Raw genomic sequence first — 16,090 nt, forward strand, 5'->3', positions numbered from 1 at the left:
AAATTATATTTCTGATATTATGAATATTACACAGGACTCAGTTAACTCTAGGACCACCACCACATAGAGTGGAAAATTCGTTAAGTATGGAATCATTCTAAGGCAACAGAAGAACAACAGGATAGAATTATACTATATCTTAGATCTTGTAGGTCACAAGCCATAGTGTTATTCCTTCTCTCCTCTAAGAACATTTAAAATCATTTGTTCTTTTGTTTTGAATCACTGAAGCATTTTAAAGAAATCCTTCTAAAAGTAATAAACTAATGCTCTTTCAGGGAAACTTTCACTCTAATGTCAGAACCACTATCAACTTTCTACATTTTTTTTTAATTAAAAACTTTAGTTTTAGTTTCACAATGTGGAAATTTTTTTTTGTCCAAAAACCCCTTATTTTTGCAAATGCACTAATCACTGAAGTATTTTTAATAATTTTTTTTAAGATCCTATTAAACATACATTTACTGAATTCAAGGGAAGTGTAAGACATACTTACAGGATAGAATGGAATATAGAATAATCAGAAACCATAGTTGTTACCTTACAGGATGGAATGCTGTTCCTTAACAAACCACCAGGGCCTGGGAATGGCAGAAGACTGTGTGTGTGTTGCAGAGGAGGTGGTGTTCCGGGGAGCACTGGCGATGAAAGTAAGTGGTAAGGAGGTAAATAAGAATCAATGTTTCTTTATCTGAGCTGTCTCAGATACGGGTGAATGCCTCCATTCTCTTTTTGAGCAGCCATATTAACTACACTGTTGTCATACAGACATACAGAATTAGATGCTAAAAGCTTAAAATTTTATCTTTCCTTCATTTGCCTTCCTCCCATTTTCCCCAGCACCATGGGTGTTTAAGGCAATGCAAAGTGGGCCAAAAATGCCATTCTTAATGTGGGAAAAATATACTACCTAAATGTGCTCAGAAAACAAACAAGGAGAGATTTCAGTGCTTAACTGTAGAAGTAACCAGTTACGAGTCAGAAAAAAAACCATCTGCCCTGACACATTTCCTTTTCAGCATTATGTTCAGTGCTGGTCAGACAGATACAAGTTTGGGAAGAGGATTTAATGTCATTTCTTCCAACTCTGGAAACAATTTTACTGGGAGGCTCAACAGTCCAGGTAAGACTACTCATTTCATGACTTATGAATCACTGATTGTACGTATTTATGGAAGAAAATTATCTTTCTCTAGCAGTTCAGAACAATGTTTGCAGAACATCAAGATTCCAGAGAGGAACTGGAAGAAAATAATTTTGCAGATTTCATTTGTTCATTTGAAAATCTGTTAACCTATATCTTTCCAAAAAGCTGTCTTTATTTTATTACAACTGAAGTTAACTTTCTCTTCAGCAGAACAGGGTCCACAGCTGCAAAACCGAGACAATTAGGCTAAGATACACTTCCAGTAGTGATTCTTCCGTTGAAGAAAAATTCAAGGAAGTAAGCATGCTTATTCATATGAAAATCAACACAACTATTCCAGACAGAACCTTTCACTAATACTGGAGAAAGAGGTTTAATTATATATATTCCACTGTGGCATTACTCATTCCTATAACATGTTTTTGCAAAAAGTAAAAGATTCAGTACTTTAATACGGTTTTTTTCTTTCAATGTTATCATCCCCATCCATTGCTGCAACATAAAGATGTGGTATGAAGAATTTCCCATCTCAAAGAATGCCTTGTATCCCCATCAGCAAAGTAGGCACACTCTGGGAGGCCAGCCAGGATGTGGGACTGGCCTCCTATAAAGCTGAGTTTGTATATGTACGTTTAAACGGAATTTTACCTGTATTTGCAGTAGTTTTAGATTTACTAGATCCTCTCTACCCTTCAAGAACACAGTGCTAAAATTCGAGGAATTCTTCCCTTTTCCCGTTTTTGCAAAGAAAGGAAAAATAGACCCTAAAACAAATTTCCAAATTTTTTGGCAATAGTTTAAGTACATTTTTGGAGGTGTTTTAATACTTTCTTTGGTTAGAAAAAGTTAATGAAAACCAAACTCAAAAATTCTATAGCGTGCCTTGGGAACTCTATTCGAACACATGCCAGGACTGTTCTAGCGCTGTCGGATTTTTACACCGTGGAAATAGAAAATATTAACCAGTAAAATAACAAGCAGGTTTACAGGAGGGTTGAGAAGGTTGGAATTAAGTTACCCAGCAAACAAGACAGTTGTCAACGCCGCACTTCGGGTTTGTGGGTTCCCACTCCTCCCCTCCTCCCTACGCAGGGCGGTGGTGCGGCTGGGACAAGATGGGCGGGGCTGAGATGCTCTGGAACTGCCAGTTTTCCTCCCAGCGCCGCGCACCTGCCACCCCCACTCCCTGCGGTCGCAGCCCACTTCCCGCAGGATGCCTGGGCCGGCCGGGAGGGGCGCACCTGGCCCACCAGCCTCGAGCCGGCGCGGGCAGGAGCAGAGGCGAGACGGGCGCCCAGATTACTGGGCTGAGCGTGCTATTTTTTTTTTAAAGTCAGTCTCCCGGGGGATGTTGGATTTGGCGGGGCGTGCTCTTTGAAACACTATATTGGGAACCTCACACATTTAAAAAAAAATTTTTTTTTTTTAAATTGCAAACCTTCCCAGTTCCTTCGGCAGCTGGAGAGCAGGCCCGAGGCGGCGTCCCCTCCCTCCCGCCACCCCCGTTTTCCTCCTTCCCGCCCCCTCCCCCCGCCGGGAGCAGGATTAGCAGGAGCCGCCCCCTCCTGGGCGCCCACTTGGTTCCTCCCAGCTGCCGAGTGAATGGGCAGCCCTCCGGATTCCGCGGAGGGGGCGGCGGGAAGAGGCCGAGGCCGAGCCCGGGCTCCGGCGGCCGCCGCCCCCACCCCCGCCCGGCCGCTGCCCACGCTGGGATCTGCGTCACTCGGCCGCGCGTGGGCGGGAGCTAGAGCGGCGAATGTAGCAAGAGCGGAATCTCCCAATGTGACAGCGGGCGGGTGGGGGTAGAGGCGGCGGAGGCGGGCGGGGGAGGGGGAGGGGCAGCGCGCGCGGGGAGGGAAAGGGAGGCGGGCAGCAGGGGGGAGGACGCGGCGGGGGAGGTGCCGCCGCCGCCCGCGCCGGGAGGAGCCGCTGCCACCGCCACCGCGGCCGAGCGAGCGCCGTCGGGGCTGGCGGGCGGGAAGGAGCGGCGGGCCCGAGCTGGGGGGGGGGGAGCAGAGAGAGAGTGCCCACCACCTTTCCTTCCCCCCTCGATGGGAGCGGGGGCGTCCCGGCCGCAGCAGCCGACTGAGGAGAGAGAACCGGGGGCCGTCACTTCGGAGTTGCTGAGGCGTCCTGGGGGAGAGCGCGCCAAGACCGCTGCAGCCGCTGGCCGAGTACGTACCATCTCGCTGTCCGCCAACTGCGGGATGCGTTCAAGCTCGTGCGACCGCGGGCGAACTTGGAGCGGCGGAGTCTCCGGGCCGCGCCGGCACTTGGGTGGGGGGCGGGCGTCCAGGGCAGCTGGCCCCGCGCGGCCGCCGCCGGAAGGAGAGGGCGGCATCGGGCTCGTGTGGGCGATTCCCGGAGAAATTCGGTGCGCAGGGGCAGCGAGAAGGGGGCGAGCAAGGCAGCGGGGCCGACCTGTGCATTCTCCTCCCAGAAAGCCGGGGGCGCAGCGTCCATTCTCCTGACCCGGCTGGGGCCGTCGCGCGGGGCGCGGAGCGCGGAGCGGTGGTGGGTTGCGTGGTGTGTTGTGCGCGGTGGGTGCGCGCGCCGGCCCCAGAGTTTTGCAGCCACCTTCCGCAGGGGCAGAATCTTTTTGTTGGTTTGTTTACTTTGTAAGAGTGTTGCACTTAGAGCCTTAATTTTCGTCCTGGGTATCCTCTCCTTTGGAATGTAGTTTTCTTTTTGAAAGCGGAAGGAGAGTTTTGTTTGGAAGTGGCTTACAGAAACTTGGCACTGAGGTGCGATGGAAGCGAGAGACTCGTGCTCGTTAAGGCCGAGTGTGGAATTTGCAAACACATGTGGGACATACAAGCTTTGGATGCGGTAGTCTGTGACCTTATTCATGGAGAAACGTTGCAAGTGCAATCAAATGCTTATGGGCTGCATTGTCAGGGTTCACAAGGCTCAAGATATGAAACGACACTTCGAGTGAGCCTAATTGTTGTAAGATCTTGGGGGAAAGGATAATTGAATTGGAATATATTTGCATTTATAGGTTCCGCAGACCAAGTTTTGCAGCAGGTGATCAGGAGGAATCCTTGACTTGCATATACTTAATTCCTCACTACGTGAGATCCGGGAGGCATGGAAAATTTGGGGGTAGATGTCAATTTAAAATTTCCTTCCGAAAGAGTTGATTTGGAGTAACCTGTCACTACCAATTGGTTTGCCAGTGACGTGTCTGCAAACTTAAGGAGTGCAAAGATCAGAGCTGAGAGGGAGATACTCAGATCTTGTTTAAAAATATTTTGGCAGTTTTAATAGATAATATTAGATTGCATAGGAACTGAATTTTAAAAAGATTAGTCACGTAGGAAATGCTAGGCTGTTTTGTTAGAGAAGTGCGCACGCAATGAAATACCTTCTTAGATTTTCACTTTTTTGAAAAATTTCCCCTCTAAAACATACCAGATTATGACACGTCCTGATTTATGTGTGGGTTTTAAGAAGGCATATTGGGAGAAAGGATGCAGAGGATTTACTTTCTCTATTTTGGGTGGGGACTGATATTTTCCACAAGACCTAAAGAGCTGCTTCTGGTCTAATCTAAGTGCCAGTAAAAGTGGCTTAGATTCAGGGGATATCCTTTTTTTCCTCCATTTTCCAGCATTTGAAACATTTAATATTTTCATTAAGTTGTAAAAAATATGTTGTCTTTATAGGTATTACCTTGCATGTAAGTGTTCTCTTGAGAGTTTATAGATGTCTGGCAAGGTCAGACTTCTTTATTCCTGTTTGAGTATTAGTTATTGAAAGTCTTGAAAGAAAATGTTAAGGAACCATTGGAAGCTTTCTTGTTTTAATTTTACTATTTTTAACATCTTGCACAAAAGTTAATATGCCATCCTGGTGTTGGAAAAATTTCGTTTTCCTTGGCTCTGGTGATTTCCTATTATATGTGAATAAATCAATAATAATAATAAAAACATTGAGGTAGTGTAGATTTTTATTTCATTCTTCCTGCTAATTGTGGATGTAATGAACATGACAGAAATCCTTAGGAATACTATAGCTGATACAAGGAAATTTAGTGAGCTTATATAGCTAATAAATAATTTGATATATCTGGTGAATACATCTTGTTTCAGAATTATTAATAAAATTGAATAATCTCAGCTAAATTAATTTAAAAATTTTCTTTTTTGATGACTAGTAAATAATATCCATTGCCCTGTAGAAAAGTTAATATATTTTCATTCTCCTTGTTGCTATTTGGAGAATCAGTTAAAGTATTAGATATTTTCTTTTAATCACATATTAAGAGCATATTGGTTTATTATTAAAGATTTTGGGTGTTTGTACCGTGGCTGCTTTGAAAGAAGAAATTATAATGTATGACACAGTGGGGGAGACCTTTGAAGTATTTATTGCATGAACTTTAAAAATTTAAAGTAAAAGATGGTTGCATGGAAACAGAAGTATGTCAGGTTTTTGTGTCTGTTGATCTAGACTCTGTCCTAAGACTTGGGGTTCATCTATTCCATTATGTTAAGTCAAGTTGTTTTTGTTGGTGCTGTTCATGTGCATTATTGGAAATAAAAGCTTTGTACAATTTACCTTTAAGTGTGAAGCTGTATTCTGGATACCACAGAAGCATGATATATTTTATGTTACTTTCATGGAAATGACCATTTTTTAATATGTTTTGAACAGGTTAAGATCTTGCTCGTATAATCATCTTGTGTATGCATATTTCATGTGGAGTTTATTAAAAATAATAAGGAATAAATAATGCCCACTTAAGCATAATACAAGGTTCCTAGCCCCTTTGCTTTGGATTTAGTTTTATTTTAACTGCTTTGTTCATTCTTTTTAGTAGAATGAAGAACAGTACAGTTATTATATTAAATGCAAATTTCCTTTTTGATCTGACATTTTCAAAAACTAGTGCAGTAGTAGAATATACTCCCTTAAACTTAACAATGGAACAAGTGGGAAATTAGAGAAGTTGACTTTGGGGGAAAAAGTAGCAATCCTCGTCTTGTCAGAATTCTCACAGCTAAAACATACCATTAAGCTTTCAAATAGTTTTGTCATTTCTCAATACATTGTATTTAGAGAGTTGCACCTTAACTTGTACAGTATGTTAATTTAATAATTTTTAAAGATAAATTTCTGGGAAAAAAATGATAAAATTTATATGTCCTGTGTGCATACTACATGCTCAAATGGCACTTAATGTTTGTTGAATAACTTGACTGTTAGTTGATTGAAGAATTTCCAGCCATATTATATGAAATACTAGTGTTTACCTGTTGGTATCACAGTTAAGTTAATGCATAGTTATTGTTTAATTGCAAAATAAATCTGATTTTTTTCTAATTTTGATAAATTTAGGGTTATACATTGAAAATTTAATTAAAATTTTGAGGTTTATAAGAAATTTTTTCCAGCTTCATTCAGAATTCAGAAAAAATCAGTAGGAGAGAACATTTTAAGTTTCCTAAATTACTGTTAATTCATTAGAAGCTGTATGTTTAATTCATAGCTATTACAGTAATAAGATCCAAAAATATCTTGACTTAAGATATATCCCCACATGCTTATTAATAAATATGCCTAGTTAAATTGTTTGGTACTTGAAACACATACACAGGAGTGAGGACCTGGGTCGATCTGATATCTTAAATAACTCATGATGTAACTAAACTACATTTAATTATTTTAGGTTGAGTTCGGGGACTGGGACAAAAATGAGAAGAATTCACTTCCTAGGCTTAAGGCTTATCCTTCCCTAAGCCAAATTCTGGCTTGTCATAAACCTTTCCAGTCTCAACCTGTAGTGTACCCATTGTACCCTTTCCCCAGGCTCCTATACCTTCAGGCTACATTCTCCCAACCTTGGCAATACTTCCGAGGCTTTAAACGCGGTCACTCGCCTCAGATTTCCTGTCTCCTTCCTTGCCATTTCCCATCTCTAGCTTTCATTCCCTTAGCGTGTACTGGATCTCATCTAGGTGTTAGAGGAAAACAATCTGGTGGAACTAATTCACCTTAATCTGTAAGTGACTCATGAGCTAACACTTCCCAATTTTTTTCACATTTTTTTAGAAGTCTGTAAGAGGTTGCTGTTAACTTAGATAATTTTACAGTAAAAATTTCAGGCTGTGTTGGGAGGCAGGAATTTATAGTCCTCTGCATAAATAAGTCAGATTTTACTAGGATTTTGCCCTTGGTTTCTCCCCACTCCTGGCAGAGTCTCTCTTCTTTGGAATGGCATGGATTTTGTAAAAGTGTGTGTATACATATATATTTCCTGTATCACAAAGAGGAGGATTCAAGTGTAGTGTTCATGCATCCATTTGAGTCTAATGATCATGTATAGGATTGAGGTTTATTAGGGGATAACATTTTAATTCGTCGAAACCAAGAGGAAAGAGACCTGGGATCTCTCATGCCTGAAATTGACTTAAAAGGCTGCTGTTGGGGCTGGGCTAACATGATGTCTGTTGTCGCCACAACCATGTGTGTTCCTGTAAAGGGAGAGCATCTGGCCATCTTATGGGAATCCACCACACAGGCTATAAAAAAGGGGAAGTATCGAGGATGAGAGAATGAAAAAGATTGTAGGTAAAGTAGCAGGATGTGCTTTTATTAGATTGGACCCTAATTTACACAGAGGTTATTCCTTTTGGAATATAAAAGGAGGTTGCTGATCAGATTCTGACTCAAACGTTGGGTTTCATTCAACAGAAGCCTTTATAGAGATGTTGTTCTACCTTGAACGCTTTGCTGGGAGTAGAGGGGGATAAAAGATGAATGAGACCTAGACCCTACCATCAAGGAGCTTGTAGTCTAAGGTAACCTGTTCTACAGGACCATGTAAGTCTGCTTCTCTGTTCCACGGCTCCTTATGTATTGAAGATAACATTTGGCATAGCATTTATCAGAGTGGTTAAGTGTGTGCTTACTCGTCTGTATCCTGATTCTTAACAGTTTCTCTGTGAAGAACCATTTGAGGAAAGTCCAGTGTTTGGCACGAGCATAGGGGCAGGTTAAGGACCACAGAGGAGGCTGGACAGGTCTGGGATGCCTATATGAGTAGTTTGGATTTTTTCCTCCATGAAGTGGGGAGATTTGCATAGGTGAGTAAAGAGCCACACCTGTACTTTAGGAAGATAAAGTTGGCATTGCAGTATGGGATGTATTGAAGGTGAGGTAGCTGTTTTCAAAGTTGGGGCAAGAAGCAAGGGGAAAATTAGAATTAGGTGCTTTTGAGGCAGAGAAAGAAAAAGGGTGGTGATGTGGCCTAAGGACATGTAGATTGGAGGAAGGAAGAGGAAAACAAAAACATGAACGGCTAAAGAAGATATGGTATATACATGCAATGGAATATTACTCAGCCATAAAAAAGAATGAAATTCTGCTATTTGCAACAACATGGATGGAATTGGAGGGTATTTTGCTAAGTGAAATAAGTCAGAGAAAAATACTGTATAATATCACTTATATGTGGAATCTAAAAAATAAAACTAGTGAATATGACAAAAAAGAAACATACTCACAGATATAAAACAAACAAGTGATTACCAGTGGGGAGGGGGAAGGGGATTAAGAGGTACAAACTACTATGTATAAAATAAATAAGCTACAAGGATATATTGTACAGCACAGGAAATACAGCCAATATTTTATAACTATAAATGGAATATGACCTTTAAAAATTGTGGATCATTATGTTGTACACCTGAAACTTATATAATATTGTACATCAACTATACCTCAATAAAAATTAGGAAAAAAAAAAAGGAATCTCTACTTTTATTAATCCAGGAAACTGGAAGAGTAGTGGTGCAACTAAAAGAAATGAGTGTTGGGAAGAGTAGATTTGGGAATCTGGAAGAAGGGAGGAAAATGAGATAACATACTTGCTTTGGGACTTACCAAATTTGAGATGTTTGACAATCTCCACATGGTAGTTGAAATGCTGAATTATCAGAAAAACAGTTTGGGTTCTCAAACTTTTCAGGTATGAAGATCACTTTTTAAACTAAAAAAAAAAAAAAGCAAGTACTCATTAATTCTGTTTAGTGTTTGTTGATATAATGGCAACAACTGTGAATTCAGTTACACTTTTAAATGAGTTTGTATTAAATCACAAAGTATTTACTTTTATTTGCAAAGTAGATGTATATATGTGAGCCAGTGCTTGGTGTATGTTTGGATTTGAGAACACTTTGCAGGAACTCCACAAACCACTGGTCCAAGCTACAGATAGCAGTTTGGAGGTCAGTCTGCTATAGGTGATATTGAAGCCTGGGAGTGGACGAGATCATCATGGGAGAATATGGAAAGACAGTAGAAATGGGGTCTAATATAAAACTTTGGAGAATTCCTGCACTTAGAATTAGAGTAAGGGAAGGCAACATAATATAGCAAAAAGTCAGGTGAAGAGCGTTTCAAGGAGTGATGTCAAGCTGCAGAGAGGTTAAAGAGAAAAGCTGGTGATCACTCAGGAGTTACTCTGAGAGTTTTGATCGAGGAGTCAGGACAGAAGGCAGGCTGAAGCTTCTTGGAACAGATTGGGGCAGGTTTGAAGAAATGGTTCTTCTTTTCCATTGTGACCATTAAAGACTCTGCCTTACTCTAAATCCCCACGTCCCAGCTTGGAGAAAGTCAGAGAAGTTTTGTTTCCCATATTCATATTAAGTGCTGTGTTGTGGTTCGAGGACAAAGCTGGAGTTGACCAGTCAAGTTTTCTGAGCCAAACCAGCTCTTTATTTCACTTAGCATAGTTTAAATCTGGCAGATGACTGACCCTACCCCATAAGGAGCCAAAGTGAGTTTGTTTTTAAAAGGTTCAGGAACAAATCATTACCATTTAAAATAGATCATTGAATAACAAACAACAACAAATGGCCTTAAATGAGTCCATTGTTTAATTCCTCTTCCTCTGGAACTGACCAGGCTGAGGAACATTTAAGCTGGTGCAAGTGGAGGTTTGCTGTATATAGGCCCTTGGTTTAGCTTTTGAATGCAGTTAAAAAATGGGTAACTGGTTTCTCTTAATTGTGGGATTTATAAAAAGGTCACACTCAGCATGGTTGTTCCAGCATCTCTTGAACAGGCCAGGTAACTGGAGTTTGCAGCTGAGTAGATTTACTCTACTCGCAGCTTCCTATATTATATAATGTTGTGTTAGGATCCTTTTATGTTTACTTCAGATTGGAGAGATGCAGTTTTCTTTTGATTTATTTGACCTGCATGTCGAAGCACGAATAGATGGAGTTTGTAAAAACAGAAAATCTCATAAAAATGTTCTTTTAAATCAACTCAAGTTAATGTATGAAGTGGTGGTTGTTTAAATTATCCCAACAGGCTTTGTAGGAAACTGAAACATTCTCTTAAAGCAAAAAGCTTAGGGAGAAAACTCCTTTCTAAAGTGTGGGCCTTTAGAAAGCCTCCTGGGAGTCTAAATAGTTCACTTATTTATCTTTCATCTGGTGTCTTGACTTTGGAAATGTACACTGGGTCCTATTAGTCCTTATGGGGATATTATAATCATAACTACTTTCTTACCGGAACATAAGGGCTTTCTCTGAGGAACTAGGGGGTTTCCTTTCTTTCTGGGTAAAGATGAGAAAGGATAAAAGTTGAAAATTAATATTTTCTAAAATCATTGCCTTATCTCAGAAGAATAAAACCTAAGTTTGGGTTTTTAGTTCTCCTTAAGTTTCTCTTTTACATTTGTCCATCATATATTCTTTGTTCTCTTATTGCTCATAAAAAGATTCAAGAACTCTGTTCTAGATTTTCTCATGTAATTTTTACTTTATTCCATAATTTGGGGGAGTGTATATGGTGAGATCATTGATGACACCATAAATCTTGCAAGGTTACAGTCCTCTTATAAAAATGATTTTGTGGGTGTATGTGCATACATACATATTTATATGTGTGTATAGATATTTTTTTGTGTGTATACTCTTGAGTTGAAAGCCTGTGGAGCTATTGCATTAGGTGTATGAAGGGAAAGTAGGTTTCCTTTCCTCTACCTCAGACACTTTCTAGAAACCCTTCCATTTGGTATGACTTTAACTTGTGTCTGTAACTCCCAAGAGCTTGTTTTTGTGGGTTAGTGTCCAGCTGGATGATAGATTCTCTCCCCAAAAAGTCTCCCCTGGAGTGGGAGGACAAAGTAGATCCTCCTGTGGGTGATTCAGATGATGCAGGAATGTTTTTTCCAGAGAACTGAGGTGGCATGAACATGACAGTGGTCTCAAAACCTGTAGGAGTTCGTGGTGCCCAGAGAGTGTACTAAATAGGGATCTTCTAGTGTAGTTTGCCGAATTTGCCAAATCATGAGAGTCTCCTGAGATGCAACCCAAGGACCTAGGAAATTATATTTTTTCAGAAGCATCCCACATGATTTCCTGGCTGTCAGCAGACGTTTAGTGGGCTCAGATTCAATCTTTTTTTATGTATCTTGGGAAGTCATCAGGTCACCTGGCAATGCCCTTATAAAATAAAGAACCATAAAATTTGAGGAGGTCAGTAATTGATTAGAGCAGACTGTGGATGACACAGAGGTTCCAGGAGATGGGGGCTTCCCAGGAGTCAGTCCTTAGGGTGGTAGGGAAATGCATTCTCCTTGGATGGGATGACTGAAACTGGAATTTTGGGTAGAATTCTGGTTGATGGCATAAAGCAGAAGTCCCAAATTTGGTGATCTGGCCTTCAGGGGTGTTCCTGATATTCCTCTGCTTGTCTTATCTCCCAGTTAACAATTGCTCCTTACTTTCCGAGTTGAGAGTGGAGCTTTCACTTTCCTTTGGTGTATGTATTCTTTTGGCCTACTATAATTTTTGCCCTTAGAGGGCTATAGGGTCCTTTTAATCCTAAGGGTCCATTGATTACAAGTTTGTTTCTCTTAAATGGAAGTACTTGGCCAACTCCTCTTTGTCTGTGGAAGGTCTCCAGGCAACTGTGAATAACTTTTAAAGGCTGCTAAGAGGTCAAGAAGTGCTTTGCTGGGTCTTGTTCTGTCTCTTTAAAGGCAGACTTCTCTGCCTCGCTTGAGCTCTAAAAGTATTAGTTACTTGTCTCTGTCTTAGGCTCTCTGCTGCTTCTTTGGAGGGATCTCCCACCCTCCTTGGCGTCATCCTCTGTCTCTAACCCTGAGACACACTTAGGCTCCAGTCTGTTATTTTGCACACAGGACAGTTCTACTTAAGCATTCTACCTTGTGCCATGTTCAAGTGCCATGTGTTTGAAAGGGAATTCCATCATCCCTAATTTTCTGTATCCCCAATGCCTGTTGCAGTTCTAGACATTTCCTCTCCTTTCATCACTTATACCTAAGTGATCACCAAGTCTTGTCTGAATTTTTCCTGCCTCTTTTTTTCTCAGTTCCTAAATATACCACCTTCTATCTTATCAACTGCAGTTCATACTGAATTCTCTCATCCTCTGTCTGCCAGACTAATCTTGCTACTTTTTTTTTATAATGGGAATTAACTATACCTATATCACAGGGCTGTTGTGAGGATTAGACATAATATAAAGTGTTTGTCATACAGTGTGACACAAAATAAGTATTCAGCGCATGGTAGCATAGTATACTTCTTACCCCCTTCTGAATTTGATTATCCTTCACTTTGCCTCTGTGTCCACACCATGGAAGCAGCAAAGTGAATAGTCAAAAATATGGGATATAGAGCCCTGTGAGCCTTGGTTTGAGTCCCTAGACTTCTGCTTAGCTAGTTGTGAGATCTCAGGCAAATTACTTATCTTCTTTGAGCCTTTATATATTTTTCTTTAAAATGGAAACTATTACTGAATATTGACCATTAAGGTTGATAGGAGAGTAAAATAAGATAACTTATGCATAGAGAGAATGCTTCCTTAACAGTCAGTTGCTGTGCAAATGCTCCTTGGTTTTTATTCTTCCCATACTGAACTCTTAAATCCTATAGTGTCTGACAAATAGGCTTAAGAAGTTTGGAGCAAGTGTGATGAGTATTTCCTCTTCTTTTTGCAGGTTAAGCCCATCCACAGTAATGGCCGCGGCCCTACCCAGGACCCTGGGGGAGTTGCAGCTGTACAGAATATTACAAAAAGCCAATCTGCTTTCTTATTTTGATGCCTTTATCCAACAAGGTGGTGATGATGTCCAGCAACTCTGTGAAGCTGGAGAAGAGGAATTCTTGGAAATCATGGCACTCGTGGGCATGGCTAGCAAGCCCCTTCATGTTAGGAGGCTACAGAAGGCTTTGAGAGACTGGGTTACAAACCCTGGCCTTTTCAATCAGCCGCTGACGTCCCTGCCTGTCAGTAGCATACCCATCTATAAATTACCAGAGGGATCACCAACCTGGCTGGGAATATCCTGCAGCAGTTATGAAAGGAACAGCAGTGCCCGGGAACCTCATTTAAAAATCCCCAAGTGTGCTGCCACCACCTGTGTGCAGAGCTTGGGACAGGGGAAATCAGACGTGGTGGGGAGCTTAGCGCTGCAGAGTATCGGTGAGTCCCGACTCTGGCAAGGCCACCATGCCACCGAGAGTGAGCACAGCCTCTCCCCAGCTGACCTTGGCTCTCCAGCTTCCCCAAAAGAAAGTAGCGAGGCGCTGGATGCTGCTGCCGCGCTCTCTGTAGCCGAGTGTGTGGAACGAATGGCCCCCACGCTGCCGAAAAGTGACTTGAACGAAGTGAAAGAGCTGCTAAAAACCAACAAGAAGTTGGCCAAAATGATTGGTCACATCTTTGAGATGAGTGATGATGATCCACACAAAGAGGAGGAAATTCGAAAATATAGTGCAATATATGGCAGATTTGACTCCAAGAGAAAGGATGGGAAACATCTCACGCTTCATGAGGTAAAAAATCCACATTTTTCTTTGTGCATATGTGGTGTGTCGTGTCTCTTAGAGATGAATTTGGTAATAGTTTGCAGCTAAGGAGATACATTACCTGAAAGCAGTATTAAAGACATTTAGGTTTAGCAAAATGTAACTCTTTAGTGAAAATAGACCATATTTATTGTGTGTGTTAGGGTATTTTTGTGTTGAATTCAAACATGTTGAGCTTTGGAACTACAGTGTAGGGTGACTTTTAGAAAAATATCAGAATTTAAGCAGTGAAAGCATAAAGTCTTTGCATGTACAAGGCAGTTTGTCTTTTAATTAAGAAATAAAATGAGATTTTAAGTAGAACAAAAATCATTTTTGTAGACTTTTTTTAGGAAAAAAAATTGTAAACAATAACCACAACTTAAAGTGATTTTCAGCTAGCATAGAAAACAAAATTATTCTAGATGAATGTTAGAAGAATTATTATAGCTTTGAATATTGTTTTGGTTTGACACTTGGCATTAAAAATTCTCATTTTATTTTTGTAGCAGTCTATCCAGAAATACTTTGCTTAAGCAGAAGAATGCATATACGTATGTCTTTCTCATTTACTCCCTTTTTCTTGTCTATCTGGCCAACACATCATATTTAAGACTCAAGCATCTTTAAGACCTTAAGACTCAAGCATAAGCTTAAGTCTTTTTTGATATGTTTTCCCCCAAGTGACCTTTCCTTTCCATTTTTATCCCTGTATAATATACACTTCTGTCACAGTAACTTCAACACTTTATTGTACTTATATGTATACTGGTCTATCCCTCACAGTATACTTTGGGATTCTTCAAGGCAGAGATAATGCCTCATTCATTTTTATATCCTCAGAATCTAATGTACCCAATAAATGCTTGAAAAATAAATGCATTTCAAAAGTTAAAAAACGATTGCATAGCTAAAATTTATAGCCATTTATCCGTTAGAAGAAAGAGAAACTCTCCTTGAAAAAAATGTTCAGTTGAATGCAGTATTTCACGTTAGAAACATTAGATCTTTCCCCCCCAGACTTATACTTTAACACAAAAAATATTATATATTTATTGAAAAAGTATTCAATCATTACAAAAGGATGTGAAGTAATTGAATCTGTAAACAGATTCTTTTCTTTACATATACAAATGTGGGATCATATTTTGTACACTCTTCCTCCAAATTCTTTTTTTTAAACTTAACAATATGCTCAAAGTACAGTATACTATTAGATATATTTTTTAAGTGATTACATATAGAGCTACCTTATTCATTTATGGGTTATATTATATTTCACAATATGAATGTGCTGTTATTTACCTTAGCCATTCGCTTTTTGATGTCACTTAAGTTGTTTCCATTTTTTAAATTTTATATATGGTAGGACGTGAACATTACACATATATATTTTTACAGACTTGTGCATGTTTTCCTATAGAATAGAGTCCCAACATGTAAAATTATGGGATCAAAGAATAAGTAGATTTAATATTTTAGTAGATACTGCTAAATTGCCTTCTAAAAAAGCTGCAGCAATTTACATTTTCACTATCGTTGTATGCAAGTGTCCATCTTTCCACTCTCTTACATTTATCATTTTTAATCTTTGTCAGTCTAAGAGATGAAAAAATTATCATTGATCAAATTAACTTTCCTTAGTGAGGATGAGTATCTTTTCTTATGTTTAACAGACATCCAATTTTATATTCATATCCTTTGTTTTAATGTTGGAGTTGTTTGGTTGTTTGGTCTAACCTTTAAAATATTGGTAAGAACTTTTTATATTTTAAGGATATTAACCTTTTGCCTTATGTTGTAAACATTTTACCAGATTATCATTTGTCCTTTGACCTTTCAGACTGGTTGGCGTGTGGAAGTTTAATTTTATATAGTAATATTCATTGATCTTGTCCTGTGTGATTTCATCTGTCTAATTCTCTATTCCTTCACCAGTATAGAGTTACTTTAATTACTGTAGCTAAATAATGTATTTTAATATATGGAAAGGCAAGTGCCCCTTCTATAGTACTGTTCTGCAGCCTCTGTTTTTTTAGGTAATCTTACACATTTCTCCTTCCAAATGAAATTTTTAATGCATTTGTCAAATTTCCCCAAAATTTCT

At 39.8% G+C, this 16,090-nt stretch overlaps 1 protein-coding gene and 1 long non-coding RNA gene across 5 annotated transcripts in view; one reads left to right on the top strand and one right to left on the bottom strand.

The window, feature by feature from the left end:
• Positions 1–3,667, bottom strand: part of LOC130708757 (uncharacterized) — a 37,332-nt gene extending 33,665 nt beyond the window's left edge. Inside the window, exon 1 of the long non-coding RNA XR_009009132.1 lies at positions 3,330–3,667. This is a non-coding gene — a long non-coding RNA (uncharacterized LOC130708757). The remainder of the gene's footprint in view (positions 1–3,329) is intronic.
• NAB1 (NGFI-A binding protein 1) overlaps positions 1,043–16,090 on the top strand; it is a 45,692-nt gene continuing 30,644 nt past the window's right edge. Inside the window, exons 1-2 of one of the 4 annotated variants that reach the window (XM_057551947.1) lie at positions 1,043–1,123; positions 13,134–13,971. In XM_057551947.1, coding sequence (XP_057407930.1) covers positions 13,153–13,971 — 819 coding nt within the window. In that variant the 5' untranslated portion in view covers positions 1,043–1,123; positions 13,134–13,152. Of the gene's footprint in view, positions 1,124–3,035; positions 3,322–13,133; positions 13,972–16,090 lie in introns of those variants that run through there. The other 3 variants (XM_057551949.1, XM_057551948.1, XM_007171465.2) reach the window with 3 other exon arrangements.

Source organism: Balaenoptera acutorostrata, chromosome 8 (genome assembly GCF_949987535.1).
Source record: "Balaenoptera acutorostrata chromosome 8, mBalAcu1.1, whole genome shotgun sequence".
Lineage (NCBI taxonomy): Eukaryota > Metazoa > Chordata > Mammalia > Artiodactyla > Balaenopteridae > Balaenoptera > Balaenoptera acutorostrata.